The 26,669-nt window shown below is 42.0% G+C and overlaps 1 protein-coding gene across 13 annotated transcripts in view; it reads left to right on the top strand.

The window, feature by feature from the left end:
- DYNC1I2 (dynein cytoplasmic 1 intermediate chain 2) overlaps positions 1-25,686 on the top strand; it is a 201,492-nt gene extending 175,806 nt beyond the window's left edge. For all 13 annotated transcript variants that reach the window (XM_073633899.1, XM_073633903.1, XM_073633900.1 and 10 more), the window contains 6 exons: positions 3,290-3,403; positions 3,559-3,692; positions 5,530-5,674; positions 22,264-22,404; positions 23,787-23,912; positions 25,088-25,686. In XM_073633899.1, the coding sequence (XP_073490000.1) occupies positions 3,290-3,403; positions 3,559-3,692; positions 5,530-5,674; positions 22,264-22,404; positions 23,787-23,912; positions 25,088-25,201 (774 nt within the window). In that variant the 3' untranslated portion in view covers positions 25,202-25,686. The remainder of the gene's footprint in view (positions 1-3,289; positions 3,404-3,558; positions 3,693-5,529; positions 5,675-22,263; positions 22,405-23,786; positions 23,913-25,087) is intronic.
- Positions 25,687-26,669: the final 983 nt, after the last annotated feature.

Raw genomic sequence — 26,669 nt, 5'->3', positions numbered from 1 at the left:
CTCATCCATTGCACTTACATGGTGCAAAAGAAAAACAAGCATTGAAATGTGAACCAGAGCACTCCAGCAACAAAGAGAAAATCCAGCCGGCGATCCCTCACCACGCTGCAGATTCCACTGGAGCATCTCACGTTGTGACAAAATCTTCCTACTACGTCATCTTGACTTCGCCCTGGGATAATTTTAACCGCTTGCCGTCCACTGCACGGCGATGTACGTCGGCAGGATGGCACGGCTGCGCAAATGGGCGTACCCGTACGTCCCTCTGTCATCGCAGGTTAGCGTGCGCCGCAGAAGCATGCCCATGGACTCGATGTCCGCCAGCGGCCCATGACACGGAGAGGCAGAATGGGGTGATAAACAAGGCATTTCCCTGTTCTGCCTAGTGACATGAGAGGGATCTACTGCTCCCAGTGATCTGTCATGTTCTAATGATCCCATCCCCCCTACAGTTAAAACACACTTAACCCCTTGATCTCCCCTTATTGTTTAACCCCTTCCCTGCCGGTGACATACAGTAATCCATGGCTATTTTTAGCTCTGATCGTTGTATAAATGTCAAAAGTGTCCGATCTGTCCACCGCAATGTCGCAGTCACAATAAAAATCACAGATCGCCGCCATTACTAATAAAAAATATAAAAAATTTTAATAAAAATGCCATAAATCTATCCCCTATTTTGTAGACGCTATACCTTTTGCGCAAACCAATCAATTTACGCTTATTGCGTTTTTTGTTTTGTTTTTTCCAAAAATAAGTAGAAGAATATATATCGGCCTAAACTAGAGAAGAAATTAGTTTTTTTTTTTACACATATATATTTCTTGGGGAAATTTATTATAGGAAAAAGTAAAAAATACATTGGGTTTTTTTTTTTTTTTTTTTTCAAAATTGTCGGTCTTTTTTTGTTTATAGCGCAAAAAATAAAAACCGCTGAGGTGATCAAATACCACCGAAAGAAAGCTCTATTTGTTGGAAAAAAAGGACGTCAATTTTGTTTGGGTACAACGTCGCACGACCACGCAATTGTCAGTTAAAACGATGCAGTGCCGTATCGCAAAAAATGCTCTGGTCATTAGGGGGTAAATTCTTCTGGAGCTGAAGTGGTTAAAGAAAACCTGTTACAGATCCAGACACTTTATGAGCATTAGGCCTCATGCACACTGGACGTTTTTACAGCTGCTGTTTTTTGGCTTCAGATGTTTTTTTTTTTTCTGCAGTCAATAAACTCCCAAGCATGCTATCCTATGTGTCCATGCAGACATAGGCTGTTATCAGCAGTTTTTGGCAGGGGTGTTTTCTAGCTGGAAACCCCCCCCCAGAACTAGTGGGTTTTGAGAGGAGTTTTTTAGCTGGAAAAACGCTCTAACTCTGAAAAAAGCTGAAAACCGCTTAAAAATGCCAAAAAATGCAGCTATTCTGCGTTCATCAGCGTTTTTGAGCCATAAGCTTTTATGGGAGTATAGTTTTGCTAAAATCGCCAAAAAACACTGAAAAACTCACTCTACAGCTACTGCTTTCTACAGCTAATGTTACTGGCTTTTTTTATAATGTCCAGTGTGCATGGGGTCCTTAATGAAAAATGCATAAGCAAAAGTGTATAGATAGGCAGAGTTCACTGATAACATTTCAAAAGTGTAATCCTGATTTGTGAGTTTAGTGGTCCATTGCCCTGTATCACTGTAATGATGGCATGGGGTAAACTCTGCGTAAACCCCGGCCTTACATGGATCGAAATTCGGCCGGTTCAAAAGGGTGCAGCTGAACTTCAATCCATGTGTGGGCATGCTGATTTGTACACAGGTCGATCTATCAACTGACTTGCGTACAACCAGCCTGAATGAGCTGCTGGCTATAGCCAGCAACGTTGATCGTTGTATTTTGACGGCGAGGAAGGTTCCCTGCTGTCAGAATACAGTACCACAGCGGGAAGAATTCCCCCATCTATCTTGAATGTGTGGATGGGGAAATCCTTCTTTCTTTCGATTGACCTGCTGTTTTTTTGTGTTTTTTTTTTTTTGTTTTTTTTTGTTTTTTTTAGTTTTGGATAGAGTGGAGAGGGATTAGAACACCTGTCATTTTTTTTTTGCTGGCTGTACCCCTGTTGAGGAGCTTCACCCTCTCTATCTGTCCTGTTTACTATTTTCATTGAAAATTTTGGGTTGTCCCCAGAAAAGTAATGGAGGTGAAATCTTCCAATGGGGACACTAGTTCTGACCTGAGGGCCCCCAAAGAATTCCTTAAATTTACAAGGATTTCTTCTCACTTCCTGTTTGGCTATGGGACAGGACATTTATTTATTCCAGGTACTTATAGACCTCTTGCACACTGCAGCTTGAAAAAGCGTGTAAATACGCACAAATGTGTGTAAATTTTCATTTACATATCGTGCAGAACAAGAATGTGAGAAGTTTTCACGAAATTGCGTGAACACATATGTGCAAATACATACAAAAAAAGTCTTAAAAAGTAGATGCCCAAACAGGAGTACCATGTGCAAGATGCCATATAGTGCCTTCAATTTACGCAGCGCTTTACATATACATTGTACATTCACATCCGTCCCTGCCCTCAAGGAAATTAAGGGAAATCTCCACAATGGGACACAGATGGCAAAAAAAAATAAAAAATTCTGACGGGGTTTTACACCCTCCCTTACTCTATCCAAAATGGAAAAAAAAAAAAGTTTTGCCTATAGTTCTACTTTGTTTGTAAAGCTCCTAATACACAGTACAGTCTGGCTGTACATCTACCAACAGCTAGCAATGTAAGGGCCTGCCTGATTGGATACAATTTAATTGAATCGTTTCGGTATGTTCTCATATTACATAGTTTTTGTAAATCTGAAGTTCATTATACAAAGATTTCTAATTCTGATATTGCATGCCATATACAGGATATTGTGACCACAAACAGGGCCACACCTAGGGTATAGTTTATAAAACCGTAAATGTGACTTTCACTAAATATTCACTGCAAATGCATTTTTCTGGGGCATGTTTTAAAAGACATTGATTTTACCTGCAATTAATTTTTGCTGAGTATCGCATTTATTGCTCTATAAATATGCCCCTAGCACAATATCTTTTAAATTAAAAAAAAAATGGTCTCATGCTGCGTTCTTGCATCGTTTAATTTCAAAGATTCTCTGGGAAAAAAAGCAATTTGAGGGAGATTTGACCAAAAATGATATTTGTATAAGATTACAGCACCATTAAAGAGATCTAGTATGCAGTGTTCGCATTTGTTACTGTGTGAATGAGATGAGTTTTTATTGTGTTTATTTCAGCACCCGGTCTACTGTGTAAATGTGGTTGGCACACAGAACGCTCACAATCTGATCAGTATATCTACAGACGGAAAGATCTGTTCTTGGAGCTTGGATATGTTGTCTCAACCACAGGTAACTGGACCACGTTAATGTTGATCATTCTGCTTTGCTGTAAAAAATCTTTCTTAACTTCTCTTTGTATTAAATGAGCTTTTATGAATCAAGCTATTTATTGCCGATAATGGTAATACAGCTCCTCTAATTGCATGTCTGTCCCTTCTTTCCAGGACAGCATGGAGCTGGTTCACAAGCAATCGAAGGCAGTCGCTGTCACCTGTATGTCCTTCCCTGTGGGAGATGTCAACAACTTTGTAGTGGGAAGTGAAGAAGGCTCAGTGTACACAGCATGTCGCCATGGAAGGTAAGATAAAATCTTCAATGCATCTTGAAACAGCAGACGTGAAAGAGGTCTCTCTAATGGCACTTAGACCCATCAGCGTGAACTCTAGGGATTAATGTCTAAGGAAATTGCCCCATTTAGGAAGGACAAAAAAGCAGCCAAGTGACCTGCTCTCTACACAGCATCTTTTCTTTTGAGCTCTGGTTCATTCTCGCTTCACTTTTTTTTTTTTTTCACAACTTTGTTAAAAATATTAGTTAAAAAGGGGGGACTCCAGGCAACAGTGCTAAGTAACCATCATTGGCAACAACCCAGGCACAAGTTGGTTATACTTTAATTTCCTGTATGCTTTTCTTGCTATCTTATATATGCAGGTAAGAGGCTGCAATCTTTCTGTCCCAGTCCACGCTGTACACAACTGAGTGCTGAGCTTTCAGTGCCCACGCAGCCAGTGTCGCGGTTCCGGTATTTGAAATCCCCACTTTTCTCCCTGTTCTGTGCAGTGCTTCCAGGACAGATAAGAGCGATGCTCTGGGCCAGTGCTGACCAATCAAAATGATAGGGATTTGAAATGCCTGACCCGCTGCTCCAGCTGTGTGGGCACTGACGGCTCAGCACTCAGGGGAGTACAGCGGGGACTCGGGGGTGGACTGGGTGGGTGTATGTGTTAGTTCACCTTTCAATTTTTTCTGTAATGGTGAGCTAACTCTTTAAAGACACATTTAGCCACAAACATACTAGCAGAGAGACTTGAAGCACCTTGATGGCCAGTCAGGGCTTCTAAGGCATTTTGTCAGTACTGCTCAAATGGCTAACTTCACCTTTAGGGGCATGTTAAGTGTCACTCCCCACTTTGTGACAGTGGGCAGGGGATCTTGCCCACGCAGCCACGTCAGTTTCTTGTGAATGAATAGTTTACGAGTTCTGTCAGCCATGCGGCTTATAGTTCTCAATGAACTGTGAGGGCGCTGGTGAGTGCTCTTGTAGTTCATTCATTTTTTTTACCTGCCCATATCGGAGGTACGGCAGACAGTGTACTGTACAGAGTCCGCAGGATCCAGGCATTGCACCCATAATCTTCTGATCGATGGCGCAATGCTTTACAGGATACAATGCAAAAAAAAAAAAGCATTTATTATTCTGATTTTTTTTTTTTATTTACAAAAGGTGAACTTATCCTTTAAAGTTGAATGTATGATGAAATGTATGTTTTGCAAATTTCACATAATATACACACACAACACTCAGTACAACGGGGGCCCCCAGCATTCAATATACAGTGAAACCCCGGTTTGCAAGTAACGCGATTAACGAGCGTTTCGCAAACCGAGCACTGTTTTTCTAAAAATCCTAACCCGGTTTGCGAGTGTTGTCTCGCAAAACGAGCAGGATTCAGGCCAAAAGTGCTGTGCAGTACCGCTTTTGGCCTGAGGTGGGGGGGCGCCAGAGCCGAGCAGAGCCGAAAGTCGCAGATTGGCAATACACGGAAGGGCCCGAGGACAGTTCGGCTGACCTCGGCAAACCCCGTGAATGGAGTCCTTCCAAGGTTTGCCGAGGTCAGCCGAAGTGTCCCTCGGGCCTTTTCCGAGGCTCTCCGGCGTCCCCCGCCTCTGGCCGCATACGGTATTGCATCCCATTGAAGTCATTGCGGAACAAATTATTTTCGTTTCCATTGACTTCAATGGGAAAACTCGCTTTGATATGCGAGTACATTGGATTACAAGCATACTCCTGGAACGGATTATGCTCGTAATCTGAGGTTCCACTGTACTGTATATTGCTAACATTTTTAAATTTTTTTGTAAATATAAAATGAACCTTTCTTAACCCTGTTTTTTTTTTTTTATCGATTTTATAGTAAAGCAGGAATAAGTGAAATGTTTGAAGGCCACCAAGGACCAATTACAGGCATCCACTGCCACTCTGCCGTGGGAGCCGTGGACTTTTCCCACTTGTTTGTCACATCTTCCTTTGATTGGACAGTGAAGCTCTGGACAACAAAGGTAGGAAAGGCAATATTTGCTGCAAGAATATTAGACACATTTAAAGTACATTTTAAGGGATACCTGTAGACATTAAATGATCATTTCCCAATGCTGCTGAGTTTGGCTTAATCCAATGATGGTTGCTTTGTCCGTGGGCATCATTAGACTTTCACAAACACCCAACTTAATAGTCCTGAGGAGGAGAAACCTAATCACTGTCCTTTGTGTTGGTACTGCTCACTGTTTCAATATCAGTGCTCTTTGGGTGATCTCTACACTGGTGAATCTCAGGGTATACACTCACTGGACTTTTTATTAGGTAAACATTTCTAGTACCAGGTTAGACCCTCTTTTGCCTTCAGAACTGCCTTAATTCTTTGTTGTATAGATTCAACAAGGTGTTGGAAACATTCCTCAAAGATTGACATGATGGCGTCACGCAGTTTCTGCAGATTTGTGGGCTGCACATCCATGATACAATTCTCCCATTTCACCACATCCCAAAGGTGCTCTATTGGATTGAGATCTGGTGACTGTGGAGGCCATTGGAGTACAGTGACCTCATTGTCATGTCAAGAAACCAGTTTGAGAAGTTTTGAGCTTTATGACATGGTGCATTATTTTGCTGGAAGTAGCCATCAGAAGATGGGTACACTGTAGTCATAGTGGGATGAGCATGGTCAGTAGCAATACTCAGGTAGACCGTAGCATTTAAACAATGCTCAATTGGTACTAAGGGGCCCAAAGTGTGCCAAGAAAATATCCCCCACACCCATTACACCACCACCAGCCTGAACCGTTGATACAAGGCAGGATGGATCCATGCTTTCATGTTATTTATGCCAAATTCTGACCCTACCATCTGAATGTCGTAGCTGAAATTGAGACCAGGCAACGTTTTTCCAATCCCCTTTTGTCTAATTTTGGTGAGCCTGTGCCAATTGTAGCCTCAGTTTCCTGTTTTTAGCTGACAGGAGTGGCACCTGGTATGGCCGTCTGCTGCTGTAGCCCATCTGCTTCAAGGTTCGATGTGTTGTGCATTTAGAGATGGTGTGCTGCATACCTTGGTTGTAACGAGTGATTATTTGAGTTACTGTTGTCTTTCTATCATCGCGGACCAGTCTGCCTATTGCCCTCTGACATCCACACAACTTGCGTTCAGTGCATATTTACTCTTTCTCGGACCATTCTCTGTAAATGCTAGAGATCGTTGTGCGTGAAAATTCCAGTAGATCAGCAGTTTTTGAAATGCACAGACCAACCTATCTAGCACCAACAACCATGCCATGTTCAAAGTCACTTAAATCCCCTTTCTTCCTCATTCTGATGCTCAGTTTGAACTTCAGCAAGTTGTCTTCACCACATCTAGATTCCTAAATGCATTGAGTTGCTGCCATGTGATTGGCTGATTAGCAATTTGTGTTACCAAGCGATTGAACAGGTGTACCTAATAATAAAGTGGCCGGTGAGTGTAAATGGCCAGTGGAATCATAATAACCTGACCGTAACTGCTAACAGCCAGCCAAGCACATTGCAGATAAGAAGTGTTGCATGCAGGTACATCTAAAGATTGTTCTTATCCACATAACACCAGAACAGAAAAACTTGTAGAAAGAAAATGATTCCAATCCTCTGACGGCATTGTAAGGTAGGATCTATCTGAATGCAATGTATAAATAAACACATGGGGAGAATGTTTAGGGTGTAAAGGTGGTGGCTCAGTTTAATGAAATGTATGAGATGTTGCTAATGTATAGACGTTAATGCTGTTCCATAGAATATATTTTTATATCAGACCTCACCATCAACAGATCTTAATTCTGATTTTTGTCTGCAGCATGTTTTACTTGCTTGCTCTATCACGATTTCCAGCTTCCCAGCTTCCCAGCTTTTCTCAAACACTGAAATAAACAAGTACCACACTTTCCTTTTTGGCTTGTGTGCTCAAGGATTACTCCTGAATACCCCTCTTCACCTGTTTTTCTTTGTGGTTTACTTTATTTGTTATCTGTTGCAAGGGTTAATTATTTATATGTAGCGAAACACTAACAGGAGAAATACTTACCCGATTCTCCGCTCCACCTCCACAGCTAGACCAGTCCCTGCAGCTTCTGCAACCCCCCCCCCCCCCCCAGCACCACTAAATTGTGGGGGAGCGCCTCCAACTGGGGTAGCTGAGGATTGGGTACATAATTGGTTTTCCTCTCCCCTGTCCAAAAGGCGCTCTTAACCTTCGAACTGCGGGCACAGCCCCACTGCAAGGGATCATTTTTTTTTTTTTTTTATCTGCTTGGAGATAATATATCTGCCTGGGGATAATATATTTCTAGGCTATTAGGCCAAATGATTTTTTTTCCCATAAAGATTTTATTATAATTTTTAAACAGACAATACAGAGGACATCTATAAAGAGATATCAACAGAGCAAGACAGGGTTCCAACCACAATGCAATATACAACTATATACCAACAACAGAACCCATAATTACAGTTCCTGTATTAAATGCATCCTGAGTGCCTGACATATACAGTCATATATTCTTCTTAGGCCAAATGATTTTATATGCTCAAGTATTGTGGCCTGTGATAGGTTTTTCTGTATTGTTGTCTTTGAAGAGTAACCGTTTCCTTAGAGGGATAAAATCATTGACTGAAAATAAATGAATACTAAGCCCCTCTGGTACAGCACATATTGGGCGTTCTGAAGGAGACATCATTCACTTGTTGTCTCAGCCAACTGCCTGAAAGACTACAGCTATTACTGCTGCCAGCAGCCATTTTTATATGGCAAGACTGAAATCCATTAAAGTGGATGTAAACCCTCACATATACCCAGTGAAGTGAACAGCCTCAGATGATACACAGAGATGAAACAAATCCCTCTACATAAGTTTTACATGTATATCTGCTGTCTTCATCTTTCTGTATTCTTTAGAATTCTAACATTGTGTTAGAATTTTTACTTCCTCATTCGGCAGTAGGAGGGGAGTCTTGGAATACACTGTGTGAGTGCTGATTGGAGAGAAGGCACATCCTCCCCCATCCACATAGGCAGAGGAAGAAAGGAATGTGCAGAGCTGTGCTGTGAATAGACCAGCTCCCTGCTAATCTATTTATAGCACCCAACCTGACACAAATATCAGGCTGGTTTTATCTCGGTTGTAGGAGAACTTGTCAGAGGTTATCATGCTGTTAACAGAGAAACAAACAGTTCCAAATAGCAGAAATACACTGGACACAGTGCTTTGGAGAGAGAAAGGTAATCACTACAGATATGTGTCCAGGTCAAATTTCATGAATCAGGTTTAAATCCACTTTTAATACTCTCCTATTAGGTCCTGAATACTGGTTTTCTGTAATGCCACTATAAGTAGTGAAATGATTTGGTTGACTCCTTTAAAAAATACTGTATAATAAATAATTATAACATGAGTTTACAGCACATCTCTATTTGCTTTTTAGCAATTTCCATCAATGACAGAGAGAGAGATTTGCATTGTCTGCAGATGTCATACTGTCTGTTTACTGTATGTGCACAACAATGCAAATCTCATTGCACCCAACTCACATACGTATATACAGTGCTCTACTACATACTACATTGTATAGATGTAAATGCTCTGTGTTGCAGTGTGCTGTATTTTAAAAAAAATGTGCAGGACCTATTTTTTTTCTCCATTAATGAGCTGCCTAACACAACACTCCTAAGTGCATGAAAACACATGGTTTGGAGTGAATGAGCCCTTCTTTTTTCTGATTTTGGTCAATTAGTCTTAACCTTCAGGAATCCTAGAATGTCAGTTTTTGGCAATAATAGATTTTAAACCAAATAAAATTGATACCGCTCAAATGTCCCATTCTGTTATCCCAGCCAACTGGCCACAACGTTTGCAGGGTTGAATAGTGGCTCGTCAGACACATCAAGGACTACAACAAAATGGTCTGCACACTGCTTTAGGATATAGTGAGCTCCTCTTAATAAAAAGATGAGTTACATAGTTAGTCAGGTTGAAAAAAGACACAAGTCCATTTAGTTCAACCATAAAATAAATGAATATCGTACAATCCCATATACCCAATCCTATACCCACAGTTGATCCAGAGGAAGGCGAAAAAAAAAACAAAACAGAAAAGCAGGATCCAATTTGCTACAGCAAGGGAAAAGATTCCTTCCTGATCCCAGAGAGGCAATGGGATTTTCCCTGGATCAACTTTACCTATAAATGTTAGTACCCAGTTATATTTTGTACATTTAGGAAATAATCCAGGCCTTTCTTAAGGCAATCTACTGAGCTTGCCAGAACCACCTCTGGAGGGAGACTATGCCACATTTTCACAGCTCTTACTGTGAAGAAACCTTTCCTTATTCGGAGATGAAATCTCTTTTAGTCTAGACGTAAAGAGTGCCCTCTTGTCCTCAGTGTTGACAGTAAAGTGAATAACTCAACACCAAGTTCACTATATGGATCCCTTATGTATTTATACATGATGATCTTATCCCCTCTTAATCTCCTCTTTTCAAGAGAGAATAAATTCAGTTCCTCTAATCTCTCCTCATAGCTGAGCTCCTACATGCCTCCTATCAGTTTGGTTGCCCTTCTCTGCACTTTCTCCAGTTCCCAGATATCCTTTTTGAGAACTGGTGCCCAAAACTGAACTGCATATTCCAGATGAGGTCTTACGAATGATCTATACAGGGGCAAAATTACATCTCTCTCTCTGGAGTCCATACCTCTTTTAATACAAGAAAGGACTTTGTTCACTTTGGAAATCAGCTTGGTCTTCTACTCATGGGAGAATCTCCTACAAAATATTTCGCCCAATAGGGGCTTAATCGTGGAGGTGTGTGGACAAGTGCCAATTTGTTGTAATAATAGATTTTGCTCCAAGGCTCCGGGTGACGATGGACTCCCCATCGAGGTATACAAACAATATGGCGAACATATACTTCCACGCCTATTGCAGGTATTTAATGCAGCGAAACAGAGTGGCAGCCTCCCTCAATCAATGACTAGAGCAAATATAGTTTTGATACTAAAACCCAATAAGGACCCTCTCGACCCGGGGTCATACCGCCCTATATCTCTTCTACAAACTGATGTAAAGATATTAGCTAAAGCATTGGCAATTCGCATGAATAAAGTCATATCCAGTATAATCCACTCGGATCAATCCGGGTTTATGCCCCAAAAGTCGACTGCGATAAACCTTCGCAGACTCTTTCTTAATATCCAATCCCAGGCAGACAATAGGGGAGATAGAGCGTTGCTGTCACTGGACGCCCACAAGGCGTTTGATAGCGTCGAGTGGGACTATCTATGGGCAGTGATGCGAAAATTTGGAATTGGGGAGGGCTTTATTAAGTGGGTGCGGCTACTCTATTCGTCTCCTATAGCAGCCATTAGAGAAGGAGGAAGGATTTCATCACCCTTTAAACTATACAGAGGTACGAGACAGGGGTGCCCCCCTGTCTCCCCTCCTGTTTGCCATGGCCATTGAGCCCCTAGCGGCTACGATACGAGCTAATCCCTTGATACAGGGTTTTAGATATGGAGACATTCAGGAGAAGGTTATCATGTATGCAGATGACACCATGCTGCTGCTTGGTGATACATCTAACTCACTGACAGAAGTAATGAGAGTAATTAGACAGTTCGGGAAGTACTCAGGCCTAGTTATTAACTGGACCAAGTCCTCTCTACTACTGCTAGACCGTGAACCGCCCCCAACCCAACAAAATATGCAGGACATCCCAGTCTCGACATCCTTTAAATATCTGGGTATACAGATTACAGCCCATATATTGGACTATGTTAATCTTAACCTAACCCCATTGATCAATAGATGTTGTGATCGGGTCAAAGTGTGGAGTAAATTAAAACTGTCCCAAGTAGGCAGAATAAACCTAATTAAGATGATCCTCATGCCACAATTACTTTATGTGCTCCACAACTCTCCAATGGTTATTACTCTGAAAAAGTTTAGAATCATCAACTCCCTTTTCCGCTCATTTATATGGCTTTCAAAACCCCCTAGAATTAAACTTGAGCAGCTACAACGACCTAAAGACAATGGCGGCTTAGCATTGCCTAATCCCTGGGTTTATTATTTGGCCTCCCAGGTACAACACATTGCTAGAGTCATAGGTCCCAAGGAGGGCTTGGAGATGAACCTGAGAGACCCTTCGGCCCAAATACTCCGGTTCACTTCCAAGAGAGAGGTAGTGGATGGTTTAGAAGCCCTACAATATAACAAATCCAATAAGCTCTTCCCAACCTACGCACTTATGCAGAAAATCTGGAACAAAGTCAGGATGCTGCAGAGTGTGGAGGGCTTCACCAAGTATAGCCCCATCTGGGAAAACAATCACTATTCAGAAATAGCTAAAATACCTTATGGCTTTAAATGGCAACAATACGGGGTGTCCCACATAGTCCACATACTTAGAGACGGTAAATTGAGACCCTTCTCGGAGCTCAGAGAGGCTTTTCAATTGCCGAGTTCTATGCTCTTTTATTACAGACAACTTAAACATGCGATAGATGCACAGAGGGGTTCTGACATTTGGAACCTGCAACCCACTCCCATTTTCAACCACCTACTTACCATAACCACTTACAGAGGATTTATATCTGCTATACCATGCTTCTGAACCTTTTCCTAGGGGACTCGCCTCTGAGAGTCGTATCCCACTGGGAACGGGATGTTGGCTCTTTTGAGGAGGAACAATGGGAGGAAGCCTTGCAGGCAGTTCCCACGTGTTAAACGCTGCTCAAAAGCTCTCACAGCTTTATATTATCTCCAGAGTGCATTACACGCCGGCTAGATTGGTCCGTATGGGATTGGGCACTGATCCTACCTGCACCAGATGCTCCAGAGATCATGGAGATCTCATGGAGATCTCATCCAAAATTGCACCTCTATTGGAGCGAGGTCATTAACACCATTAATAGAGTTTTTCAAATAGTGATACCTTTGGACCCCAAACCATGTGTGCTGGGGATTGTGGATGATCTACTGACTGAGGATATCCTTAAACAGGCTATTAGAAGGGCCTTGTTTCAGGCCCGCCTGCTTATCTTCAGGCACTGGAAATCCACGAGTCCTCCCACGGTGCAAGAATGGATTACACAAATGGGGGCCACAATCCGTATGGAAAAAATTATATACCAGCATTGGGGAGCTTCACAAAAATATGAGAGACTATGGGCTCAATGGTTGGATGTACCAGGCCTAGCGCCAGTGGATTTAGTGTTTGATCGTTTATTCTAAAGGTGGTCCTTCTTAGCTTCAATACACATAGGATGTATGATGTGCACTACATAATTAGCCAGTACGGTAGGAGATGATAAGTAAAATATCCATTGAAGGAGCGTGGATTGCCCACAGATGGCTCTGATGAGAGGTTTTTTTTCCTTTTTTTTTCTCTTTCTTCTTTTCTTTGCTTTCGATGTAATGGATTATATGCCCCCTTCTTTGTGCTTTTTTTTTTTCTATCTTATTGCATATGTAAGATGTGACTTCTACTCTGTAAATTGTTGTATGCGCTCTGGAACTGTATACACTTATTCAATTTCAATAAAACATTTTGTTTGAGAAAAAAAAAAATAATAGATTTTGCCACATTATACATTTACTACACCCAAAAAACAAAACAAACGTGTTGCACTCAAAAATGTAAGAGTTGATTTATGGCCCTAAACCTCAACATAACACCTAGCCCTGTTCCCGAGCTTAACCGTAGGTCATAACCCAACACTTTACAGCTGTAAATACTAGAGGTCGACTGATATGGGTTTTTCTCTGGCCGATGCCGATACCGATATTCAGAAATTGGGGCGGCCGATTGCCGATTATATGATGCCAATTTAAAAAAAAAAGACCTCACCCACTCCACTCCGCCCTGCTTGCTCCTGTCACTCTACCACACACTTGATGTCCTCAGTACAGATGGCACTGGCTGTGGCAGGTGGCACTGGTTGGCCTAGGCAGGTGGCACTGGTTGGCCTAGGCAGGTGGCACTGGTTGGCCTAGGCAGGTGGCACTGATTGGCACTGGCAGGTGGCACTGATTGGCACTGGCAGGTGGCACTGATTAGCAGTGGCACTGGTTGGCACTGGAAGGTGGCACTGGTTTGGAACTGACTTGGCACTGGCAGGTGGCGCTGGCACGTGGCACTGATTGGCAGGTGGCACTGATTGGCAGTGGCACTGGTTGGCACTGATTGGCAGTGACACTGGAAGGTGGCATTGGCAGGTGGCACTGGTTTGGAACTGGCAGGTGGCACTGATTGGCGTGGCGCTGGCAGGTGGCACTGATTGGCGTGGCACTGGTTGGAGGAGGCAGGTGACACTGATTGGCGGTGGCACTGGTTGGCACTGGCAGGTGGCACTGATTGGCGATGGCACTGGCAGGTGGCACTGGTTGGCACTGGCAGGTGGCACTGATTGGCGGTGGCACTGGTTGGCACTGGCAGGTGGCACTGGTTGGCACTGGAAGGTGGCACTGGTTGGCACTGGAAGGTGGCACTGGTTTGGAACTGACTTGGCACTGGCAGGTGGCACTGGTTGGCAGGTGGCACTGGTTGGCACTGGCATGTGGCACTGATTGGCAGTGGAACTGATTGGCACTGGAAGGTGGCACTGGTTGGCACGGATTGGCACTGGAAGGTGGCACTGGTTTGGAACTGAAAAAGGGGGTGCTCAAACGCTGACTTGAATAAATAACCAAAAAACAGTGATGCTGAGAGATAGCCAAATAATATAGCTGCAATTAATTGATAAATGATACGTGCTAAATTAAAAATGGGTGGATAATTGCGCTAATATTAACCTCTCATGTGCATATCTAAGTGTAATAACTCTGTGTGACTAAAAATTCCTCACAAATAAATATATAAGTAAACTGTGTAAACATACACTAAATGACATAAAATGTGAAATATGATACCACAATGATCCGAAAAACCAAAAACTTAATAAATAATTATGTGATTCATCAAATGTGTATCCAAGTGAATAAAACCTAAAATTACATAAAAAACCTTAGTGCATTCAGTGCTACTAAAATCTATTGTGCACCAATAATCATAAACTTATAAATAAAACCTTAAAATATTAAAATAGATCAAATATTGATACGTGAAAACAATAGCAACAATTATTCAATAAGTCGTAATTAATTAATAATAATTAATACGTAATTAAATTAAGTTCTGTGCATTGGAACATGAAAAAAGTCAATAATAAATGCGTGGATAGCAGATATAGTGAGTAGAATGCCAAAAACTATGACTTCAATGATGGTAGTAATAGCAAGTTCACTGTCACTTTTCTCCTCTCTGTTCCCAGTGAGGTTTACACTTAATTCTCCGCTCATTCACATGCCATATAAAATAAAGAGAGACAGGTCCATTGCGCAATGATCTCAGCATGATGTGTAGTGATAACAAGGATATTAAGATGTACTCACATATCCCCTGCTTGAGAAGATCGGGTATGGGCAGTAATGATCAGCTGCATATAGCTCTGTATCACGGGTTTTTTGTTCGCCGTCAGTGCTCCCACACAGCGGTTACTAGCAGTGTCACAGGATCCTCCTGGAGGACCATCATTGAAGTCATAGTTTTTGGCATTCTACTCACTATATCAGTGAATTGTGGGTGCAATGTCAGGCTCCTGCAGACTCTTCCTCCAGCTCTCTGCCCGTACCTCTGTACAAGCTGTCAGTTGGAGAGCTGGAGGAAGACTCCAATGGTGTATGAATGCGCCGATTTACCGCACTCTTAGTCCATTGACAACTACAAGTCCATCTGACACCGTGGAAGATGGGACTTGTAGTTTATTTATTCACAGATCCATGTGAATGAATGATGCAGTTGGATGTGAAGCCCTGTACAGCTGCACCAAATTTACTGTAAGTGTGACAGCAGCTACAGGGGAGGGGAACCCCTGCTCCTTGGGGGGGGGGGGGTTTAAGGGGAAGCTTTTGGGCCATGTCACATTTTTCACCCTAAATACGGATGTGACATGGTGCAAAAGGTGAACTTAGCCTTCAGTGGTGTTTCTTCTGGTGTGATTATCTGCACAAGTCTTGTCAGCAGTAGTACATGGGACAGGGGGTGGCTGCAAAGAGGCCGCAGGAAATTAGCAGTGCTGAGATGCAACAAAGGATTAAAAAAAATGTGAAAACAGTATTTTATTTTAAAAAAATCATTTTCTTTAATAAACAGTGCTTTAGCAAACAATGCTATTCATTTTAGTGTTTAAATCTACTTTGTTTGCTAAGCTTTGCTCTAAAAGCCAAGGAAAGCCAGCTTCACACACTCAGCGGCTCTGGCAAGCATTAAGTGCCGCGCTCCTGTTTTGAAATGAAAGCTCAAACCTGATTTGTCTGCTGAAGTTGACACCTCCATTTTCCTTTCCGAAGTGTTTTCACACATCTGCCCCCCCCCCCCCCCCCCCCTTTATGATTACTATTGCTGTTCCAGCAACATACAAATGGCCTTTGCTGAGCAGCTAGTAACACTAGGGGCTGCTCTTCACACTTCTTTAGAAATCGCACATAATGTTGGTGGTCTTTATTGAATAATTCGATTTGCAGAAATAAAATATTTCCTCCCCAGGCACAGTACCTGTAGTATGTGTGTGTATTTGAAGTGATGTTAGATTTCAATAATTATAAATGGTAAGAGAGTAGAGTTTGATTATATTTGATGTGTTTTATCTGCAGTGAATCCTTTGCACAGAAGGTCACGGCCTGAAAATTCCTCATTATTTTACTTCTCGTTTTTCTGTCAAGTACCAATGAAAATGACTTTTTATTTTTTACGGAAAGATGACATTCAAAAATGTTTTAGTGTGTGCATAAAAGATATTTATCTGGCATCATTATAAAGAAAAAAAAAAAAAGTGCGTTTTAGACAAAATAATACATCAAGCAGCCTCCATGATGTTCACCTGTCAGTCACGGCTGCAATTCTTTGAATAAATTGTATGTAAGTGTAGCACTATCACTACTTTGTGAGGGAGGTAATTAGGCAGAAAAACGGGGAAGGTAGCAATCTTCAAATGTAAGTATTAGCGCTGTTTTAGATAGTAAAATAAACCTGCATACTATATACACATTGCTCACTTACCTCTTTTTCTATACTTGACTCCTGATAAACCTGTAATCATCACGCTGCAAAATATTCCACAGATTTACTATAAAGCCAAAGCAAAACAGCCTTTTTGTTGGTTCTCGTAGTGTTTTCAAAGTATCTTCTTATAGAAGAGGTTTTCATTTTTAAAGCTGAATGTTCATCACTTTTTAAAGGTAAGAAAACAGAATCTGGATAATTCCTGGGAGTAAATCTGAAGACCAGCTTCAGCTGACTAGAGGTCAATCAGTAACCTGTTATTGCAAGGGTTCACCTTAATCTCAGTTGTTCCCATAGGTGTGCGCCCCAAAGCTCAAACACACTTGCCTTTCTCTGCAGCCTCAGCTGCACTGGACAGTGAATGAACGGCATAGTACTCTGTGCTTAGTGTGTTCCTGTTTATTCACAAACTGAAGCATAGTAAACAATTTACTTTGCTTCAGTTATTATTGAACACAGTGAGTGTGTTCACTGTGTACACTTAGAAAAGGAAGGGTCCGGTAAATTGCATATTTACCAGCCCCTTCCCCCACTCTCCATTCTGAAACATCCCCCTGCAGAAGCTGGGGGGGTGGAAAGGAGGGAAGTTAGCACTGTGGGGGGCGCAACACGGGGGGAAGCCCAGACAATAGGGGGGAATCAGCACACCACATGCAGTGATTAGGGTGTGCCCTGGCACACCCCCTGTGCACGACAATGGTTGTCCCATAAAGTCCCATATGTCCAGATTTAGGGCCTGTGTCAATGGGCAAATGCATTCACTTGTATTTGTAATGAATCACATTTCATTGACGGGTGCATTTGAAATGCAGTTGACTTCATTCTTTTACAAAGATTTTATTAGGTTTTCTTGCATTGACATAGAAAGCAGTAAAGAAATTACATTAAAGTAGTCTAAAGCTGGTGAAATATCATCCAAATTTTTTTGTTGTAAGAACACTTGTTCGATTTTCTAATCATTAGTGGGGTCAGATTGACCCACTAAATTCGAAGCAGCAGGATGGAATCTTTTCTTGAGTGACCGAATTTTTAACAATATGTGGGGTTTTCATTTAGGAAAGTCCGTTCATTCCAGGCATCCTGAGAATTTTTTATACAAATGTTCGTAAGAATGTTTGTTTGGAAACCTCCCAGTGTATGGCCAGCCTAAATTTTGAAGAACAATGGCAACTAGAGTACTCGTGCAAATGCTCCGATACCTGAAACGGATACTTTCAGGCTCGGTTCTCTCAGCTGTCAGCGGGATTCGCCCGCTGACAGCTGAAATTTAAAAGTGCAGAAGTGCAGTCGCATCCTTAACAACCAGTGACTCATTCTGATGTCAGTGGGGTTCTCCTTTGAAAGCTGAAGTGTCCTGGAAATTGGAGCTATCAAAAAAAAAAAAAAGCAGCCTGACAATCTTTATCAACAACATAGCTCAGTCGCTAAAACAAAAAGATGAAAAGAAACATTCTTTCATTTTGTATTTTTCTGTCTATTCATCTACAGATCAAAGAAATGAACTTCGATCTGCAGATGAAGTCAGTTTAAAGTAGTTGTATACCGCTAGACTTTTTTTTTCTTCGTCCCGCAAGGTAAAGTCATAATGTGCTAGTATGCATCACATACTAGCACATTATGTGAACCTTGCCTTAAAACGAAGCTGTTCCAGCGCCACGATGTCAGCGCTGCAGCTGCTTCCATTTTCACCTGTCTTGCTTCTGGGTTCGTGGGCTCCGGCACTGTGATTTTCCCAGAGCCGCGATGATGTCACTCCCATGCATGCATGCAGGAGCCACCGTTCATGGCACAGGACTCGGAGGTCCGTTCCTTCAGAGCGCATACGCCAGTAATGTCACTGGCTGCATGTAATTTAAATATCTCCTAAACGGTACACGTTTAGGAGATATTTACACTACCTATACAGTAGGTAAGCCTTATTATAGGCTTACTTATAGGTAAATGTTAGCAGAGGAAGTTTACAGTCTCCATTTAATTATCCTTTTCCTGATTTTTTTTTTTTTTTTTTTTTTTTTTAACTTAAATTTTATAAACAAAACTATTAGGTTCAGTTCACACTGGAGCGACCTGTCAGGCAACTTGGCCACCTGACAAGTCCCGCTCCATTCAGTGCAATGGAACTGTTCCAATCAGAGCGACTCAAGTCGCTCCGACTTAGAAAAAATTTCCTGTACTACTTAGGGGCAACTTCAGAGAGGCTTGCATTAACTTCTTTTAACCTCCCTGGTGGTAATCCCGAGTGTGGCTCGGGGTTAATTTTCAATACCAAAAACGGTAACCCCCGAGCCACACACAGGATTACACCGCAGTATCCTTGTACAGTTACTTATCTTTTCCCTAGGATCCCACAATGTCCTCCGCTGGATCCTCCGTCCGATGTATCAGTGTTCCAGGCTCTGTTCAGTGCGAGCATCGTGACGCATGGGGGCGGAGCTCAGCAGCAAATTTAAATAAGTACAAAAAAACATAACACACACAATACATTGTAATCTGTTGGGATTACATTACTGTATCAAAACATTTGACCTCAGTTTTGTCCCTAGTGCTTTGTCCAGTGCCCTGCCTGCACTTTTACTGTTTTTTCTGCCTGGAAACTTGAGAACATCCATGGCATCCAAAAAGTATCCTTCTACCTCAAAAGCGGTTTTAGACTAGCTAGAAAACAGCGATAGGTGACGACAGCGACGATTCAGCGACTAAACTCAGTGATGTGCGAACTTGGTGCTCTATTGACTGTGGTACGGATCATGCAGCACTGAGCTCAGTCACAGAATCATCGCTGTCATCAGTTGCAGTGTCTGATGACGAATTTCCCCACGAATCGCTATTGCACAATTCTGCAAGTGATTCTTATTTTCTGAAAAAGTCACTTATTGTGTCTTTGATGAAAAAAAGTAACCCAAACAGGTCCTATGCTGGAAATAGTGCTTCAATAGATTCTTCCAAGGTGGCACGCAAACAAAATCACCGCAAGAAAAGTGCACAAAGAAAATAGGATAGTCCCTCCACCTCTGTATATACTGCCGCTTACCAACTGTAATTGATCTCCTATTACAGAAGATCAAATAAACTTGTGGCTTATTCCCCCGCCTCGGGTCTCTATATGGTGCGCCAATGCTCCCAGCGTCCTCGCCAAATGCAAAGCCTCATGCACAGATATATTCCATAAGTCCTCATAGAAAGACAATAATGGCTAGAATAGTGTAAATCCTTATTTATTTGGTTTAAATAAAGGGTAAGATTGCACTTACAGTTATGCAGTTTCAAAACAGTATGTAGGGAGGAGCGACATGCTGACGTCACCACGTGTACGCAGATCCCAGGAAGCAGCGTGCTGCTGTCGAGAGCTGGCCGGCTCGATGTTTTAAAGCTCTTTTGAAACTGCATAACTGTAAGTGCAACCTTACCCTTTTTTTAAACCAAAGGGGCTGGTTCAGGCTCTCAGCGGATTGCTGAGAGGCTGAGCCAGCTACTGGTCCAGGCTTTTTGGAAAATCCGACCATATGGACTTTAGCTTGTCAGCTGAAAATGGGTCACAGAAGTGCAGAATTAACTGCTCTCCTGTGATCCATAGGAGAAATACAGCCAAAAAAGCTTTGGTTATATGTCTCTTTTAAAATATTAGACTCTCTGTGTTTTTAAGCTTAACCCAATTAGCACAATAAAATAAACATTCCCCAGTAAACTATTTGTTAAAATTCCTCCCCCAGCACTTGCAGTTTATAACTTTCAATGCTACTGGCTCCTGGTCTCTCAGTGCTGCTTCCTTGAACTTCTTTTCTTCATAGGAAAGCATTAGCTTTGGAAAGTGCAAATTCCAGTTACTCTGGAGAAGGGATAAGGAGGGAGGAACAAGGGAAGACCCCGTCATCCTAAGCTATAGGGCTGTGTGTTTCTAGTGATGTACAGCGTGGTATACGGAGACACAACTGTAGTCCCTGCATCCAATGGTGGCTCCATAGGATGCTGCAAGAGAAGGGGGCCACTGTGAAAAAAGAAACCTCTGTGGTCATGGTTATGGCACCAAATTAACTTGGAACATAGGCGTTGGATTAAAACATCAAGAAGTTGCATACTCAGTAAGTGATTACATCAGCTTTCAAAGATTTCATCAGATTTCAAGGATCACAGCAGCAACCAGCACTAGGAATTCTTCATTCATGTAAATACTGTCCCTGATGAGTGACATACCAGTCAGGCATTGCCCAACTTTGTAGGCCAAAAAAAAAACAAAGATATAAGAAGAAAGTGGAGAAGCAAGAAAAACGGAGGAATAGAAACCAGGAAATTAAAAAGTAGAGAGGGACAAGGGGTAGCGGCTAGGATGGTCTGCCCCGCAGTTCATCTCCTCCTCAGCTTCATTAGCCTGATTTGAGCTGTTTTTGCAAACTGATTGACTGGCGTGCAAAAAGAAGCAGTTCTGGCGTGAACAAAATCACATGCTGAGGTTTGAGATGCCTTCACTTTAGAAGAGGGCATTTGGCCTGCAATTGGCCTTCTCATAAACTGTATGCACTTTCTTCAAATTACTTTTGCATACCCTTTGAATTCTATGAGGATGGCAATAGTTCTGATATAAGCAAAAGCCCACGGGCCTAAGAGCCACTCTGGCTGGCTTGCCTTAAGACCTGTGTTGATGGTCCTTTAATGCTGGTGATTTTCCTTAGCATAAGAGGAAATTATATAGTGAAACTATGATGTCCCTTTATATCTACAACAGTAGTAGTGATTGCTGTATGTGTATCATAAGCTGTACATATGGGGGGGGGGCAACCATGATAGAAAAGAGTGCACAGAGCTGATTATTAGGCTCTCATCTATGCTCTTCACTACTTCTGCTCATACCAATACTATCATTGGTCATATTGATCAATCGGGGAACTCTACAACCTCTCCTATCATTTTTTTACTTTGCTAAATATTTGCGTACAGATTTATGAAATTGATGCAATTCATAAATCCAGACAATTGTACTTCATGATTTGTACAGTTCTATGCAGGTTAGACTAATCTGAATGTATTCAGTATATATACATGCAGAAGTCAGATGATGGGACTCTTAGGCTGGCCATAGATGGATCATTTTTTTTATTCAGCCCACAGGCTGAATTGAAAAAAACAAAACCGGATCCTCCAGCTACACAGCTGAGGTATAGAGAGGGGAATCCTCCCAGCTGAGACATTGTATTCCAACAGCGGGGACTCTTTGCTGTGAGATTACACTGATCCCATCGGCTGCAGCCCCTGAGAAGATTTTCCAACAAACCAGTTCCACAGAGTCCTTATTGAACCAGCTGAATTTTGATCCATATCTGTCCTGTTTAGGGACGGGTTCTCATATTTACCTTAAAGGAGTCTGCAGGCTCTGGGATTGGACCGACATACTGTTAAATTCTCCTCTTGATTATTATCATTTGATTTTGCTTCCTGCACATTGAGGATCTGTGTTTTGTTTTATTTTTTCTAGAATAATAAACCTTTGTACTCGTTTGAAGACAATGCAGACTACGTGTATGATGTCATGTGGTCTCCTACTCATCCAGCTTTGTTTGCTTGTGTGGACGGTGTAGGAAGACTGGACCTATGGAACCTCAACAATGATACAGAGGTGAGCCATAGATTTACAGGAGCTGGGCCAGCATCCCACGGGTCTGATGATTGAGGCTTTGTCTTACATAACATAATAGCGGTAATTTGTTTCTCTTGTCACAACAACTACATCATTCAGGCACAAAGTTACAAAGCTGTGAAGGTAATTTGCAAAAATATTCGGTGGAGTTTATAGACATAATTTTTCATGTGTAATTATTTCTCTTTACTTTAGTGTATACAGTATATAATAAGCACAGAGCCCTTACAGCACCTCTTTTGGAACTGAAATTAACCGCATCCCTTTTTCCTGATCAATCAGAACATGGACTTAGTATTTAGTTGTTTGTATCCTAGTTTCTACATTAAAAAAAACTGGGAAGCCCAGTAAGCTATGAATGCAATGATTATTTTACACCACACAAGGTTTCCCCTTTACTGGTATTAGAGGGACCTGTATAGTTGAAACTGTTCCCAAAATAGGCAAGGACTAGTCACCAGTATTGTCTGTGTGTCTATGATCTCCCTGCACTTGATCTTTTCCCCATCAATGACTTGGACCCCTTTCACACGGGGCAGACTCCAGCTGTAACCCACTTGCTCAGTAGGGCATTTTTCTGCTTATCCCCTGCCGAGCAAGTGTATGACAGGTCCATGTCCACTCTGCTTATGTAGAGCAAACACAGCCCGCTCTACTCTGTGGGCAGTCAGATGTAAACGAACCAGCTGTCCATTTACACCCAACTTCCATCCGCTCCGGTAGACAGAAGGGAACTAATTCCCCTTCTGTTTGTTTTTGCTGGACCTGAGGTAGCCAGGTGTAAACAGACACAAGTTTACATCCGGCTACCCCTAGGGGAGAATGGAGGGTCCGGTCGGGTCAGTCTGAAAAATGGACAGGTGGACATGACTGCACAACCCCTGTGAAAGGGGCGTCGTCATTCTTTGTTCTGCATTGTATGGAGTTGGCCATATCAGTAAAGAAATATGGTTTGTATCTTCATGTCAGAGATCCACCACCCCCATATCCCCCTGAATACTGGTGGTGAAATATTCAAGAAGCAGCAGAAGTGAAGGAAGCACAGATCTGCTGAATGGGTGGAGCTCAGTAGAGACATCACTAAATCTTACACCAAATCTCGAAAGGTTAGTAGTCAGAGGCAGCAGTGCCTTAGATGATCTAACACTGAAGATATGCAGCTATGGGGCTCAAGGCACAGGATGTGCACTGCTATTTTTCACTAGCAACCCAAAGCCTAATTTATCAGGGTACTGCTAAGGTACAAATAACGTTCCTAGATTTTCATGTCCGCTTTATACGAATGTTTATCAAACAGCCAAAGGAAAGCTTTTAGTCTAATCATGTTTTTGAAAGTTGACTGTGACTTTTCTTTTGAACAGGTACCAACGGCCAGCATGAATGTGGAAGGGAACCCGGCCCTTAATAGGGTCAGATGGACTCACTCCGGGAGGGAGATTGCTGTAGGAGACTCTGAGGGGCAAATCTTTATATATGATGTTGGAGAGGTGCGTTGGTCACTTTTTTATTTTATTTATTTTTTTATAATTTTTAGTTGGTCCTCATCGTTATAATACAAATAATAAGCAGGGCCAGAAAAGGTTTGCAGTCTGGCATAGTTTTGAAGGAAGACTTGTATTCCAAGTATAAAAGCGTTGCTAAAGTTACACTTTTGCTGTGGAAAGCAGCCTGCTTCCAGCTGTCATATTTTTAGTGCAGGAATTAGAAGGGCAGTTTTGTCACCTGTAGTGAACAAGTAAGAGGGGTATAATTTACTAATCAAGAAGTGATGTGGGTGAATGTTTGCAGTGTGTTTTGTTGTTTGTAATGTTGGTGTTGTACACTTTTGAAATGCTTAACAAAAGACAAACCATTCTGTGCTCTAGTCCTAAACAGCCAGTAGTATTCCATCACGTTAAAGCTTTCTTTCAATTTAAAGTGAACCTGTCCTGACCACCAACGTGTATAAGTTACAATTATTATTCCTTCAAGCTGAGATTAAGCCCCACCCCCTGTAATTTAGTTGTCAAATGCCAAGACCCTTTTTTTGGGCTGTTTTGTATTTGACAGTTTAATGGAAAAAGATGGAGCTTTGTGCATGAAAGGAGCAGGGAGTCATTCCAATGTAGAGAGAAATGGAGGTTCTGTGTACAGCCTGATCCACCAAAGACACAAAGGACTGCACCTTTACAGCAACCAGTTATAATTTTAGTTTATTAATATGGACAGTACAGTGGCTAAGTGGGTTAGCACTTCCGCCTAGCAGCACTATGGGGTCACTGGTTCAAATCTCAACCACGGCACTACCTGCTTGGAGTTTGCATGTTTTCTCTGTGCGGGTTTCCTCCGGGTACCCTGGTTTCCTCCCACACTCCAAAGACATGCTGGTAATTTGGATCCTGTCTGAATTGATCCTAGTATGTGTACTGTATGAATGAATGTGAGTTAGGGACCTTAGATTCTAAGCTCCTTGAGGGCAGGGACTGATGTGAATGTACTAACTATATATATATATATATATATATATATATATATATATATATATATATATACACACACACACAGACATATACATAAAGCACTAAGTAGCTGTAATAAATGTTTATAAAAATCAGAAAACAGATTGATTGCTCAGGGTTATTGGATTAATGCTCAGGAGTTACTGATGTATCTTTCTTTACAGCAAATTGCTGTGCCACGGAATGACGAATGGACCCGCTTTGCCAGGACACTTGCTGAAATCAATGCCAACAGGGCTGATGCCGAGGAAGAAGCTGCAAACCGCATTCCTGGTTAAACTCCCTGCAAGTTTGGATAACAGGGAGCTCAACACTGACCTAACAATCCCTCCAGAGCACTAGCATGTGTCCATTGAAGAGATAATGTCAGAAGAGTTATTTGGCTGGGATCTGTGGACTACAATGTTTTATAAACTTCATTGCAACCCAATGCTGCGTCCCTTTTTATGTATCTGTGCATACATACCCCTGACCTTCAATTATATCTAACAAGAGTACATACAGCTTTATTTACTCTATTGGAAAAGTTGCTCAGTCATTTTCCACTTTTTAAAAACCAAATAACGTACAAATTGAAATCCTATTTTTTTTTTTTCAGAGAAACTGGTTTCTCCTCTGCCTCCTTAGGGCCGTGTGTGTTGAAGTGGTTGCTATAGTCCCAGCACACAAAATAACTGCATGCCATTGGACACTTCCTGTAGCTTTCATGTTAAAACCATTACTTAGTCTGCCATTTTATTAAACAAAAATATTTCTAACTTAATATTTCCAATTATTGTATCGTTCTGTGTCAATACTATAGTAAAGTTCAATAGATTATTATAATAAATGTGACTGGGAGTTTCTTCTGTGTAGACCTAATGGGTCAGATTTATAAAAACTGGGGGAAAAGAAAATGTCTTTACTTCAAGCTATCCAGTCCTTCCATCCTTTATTCCTCTGAGCCTGACTGCTGTGATTAACAAGGACATTTTACCTCTGTCTGTTTCTACATTGAACCTGGAGCCAGGCTGTGGATATTCAAGTATTTACATATTCTTAACAAGCAGAAAGTAGGCTTTTGTTCAAAGCCTCTACTAACCTCTATAGCGGTTTTTATTCAAAGCTTCTACTGATCTCTGTAGCTGCAGGCAATTCATTTTCAAATTTCAAATCAGAAGTACCAAAAGTCATGCAATTTTTTTTTTTCTCAGCGCCTCTGCTCCCCCATTCCCAGTGCATTAGAGATTAGGAGGCTGTCGAGTCACTGCTGGGAGGGGGAGGCTGAGCTGCAGAAAGAAGGACTTAAAGCGGAAATAAACCCATCCATAAAACAGTTTATAACTGTAACACTCCTATTAGTTGTGCTCTCAACCAAACTGTCAAACCATCCAATGGCTGGTGTCCTAACTGATCACGTGTGCAGCATCATGGCAGTTGTAGATTAAACAGAGGCAAAGATGGCAGCTTCCATAGCTGAAAACAATAGGGGGGGGGGGTTACTTACACTTTAAAGGATCTTAAAAGAGAAGTATGGCTTTACAAATAAACATTTATACTCACCTAGGTGGATGCAGCATCGATCCAGTGCTGAATCTGTCCCCCGCCAGCTCTGCATTGAGAACTGAGCAATCGAACATCGCTCAGTTAACCCCTCAGGTCTGAGCAGAGAGCCATGACTGTCAGTCAGCGGCTCTCTGCTCACTCCTCCAGAGCTCACTGAAGCACTGGGGCAGGAGGGGGGTGCCTCAGGCTCTCCGGGATCGC

This window comes from Aquarana catesbeiana, linkage group LG06 (assembly GCF_042186555.1).
Source record: "Aquarana catesbeiana isolate 2022-GZ linkage group LG06, ASM4218655v1, whole genome shotgun sequence".
In the NCBI taxonomy this organism is placed as follows: Eukaryota; Metazoa; Chordata; class Amphibia; order Anura; family Ranidae; genus Aquarana; species Aquarana catesbeiana.
Note: the sequence above shows the minus strand (reverse complement) of the source record. Positions and strands in the feature narration are given on the sequence as shown.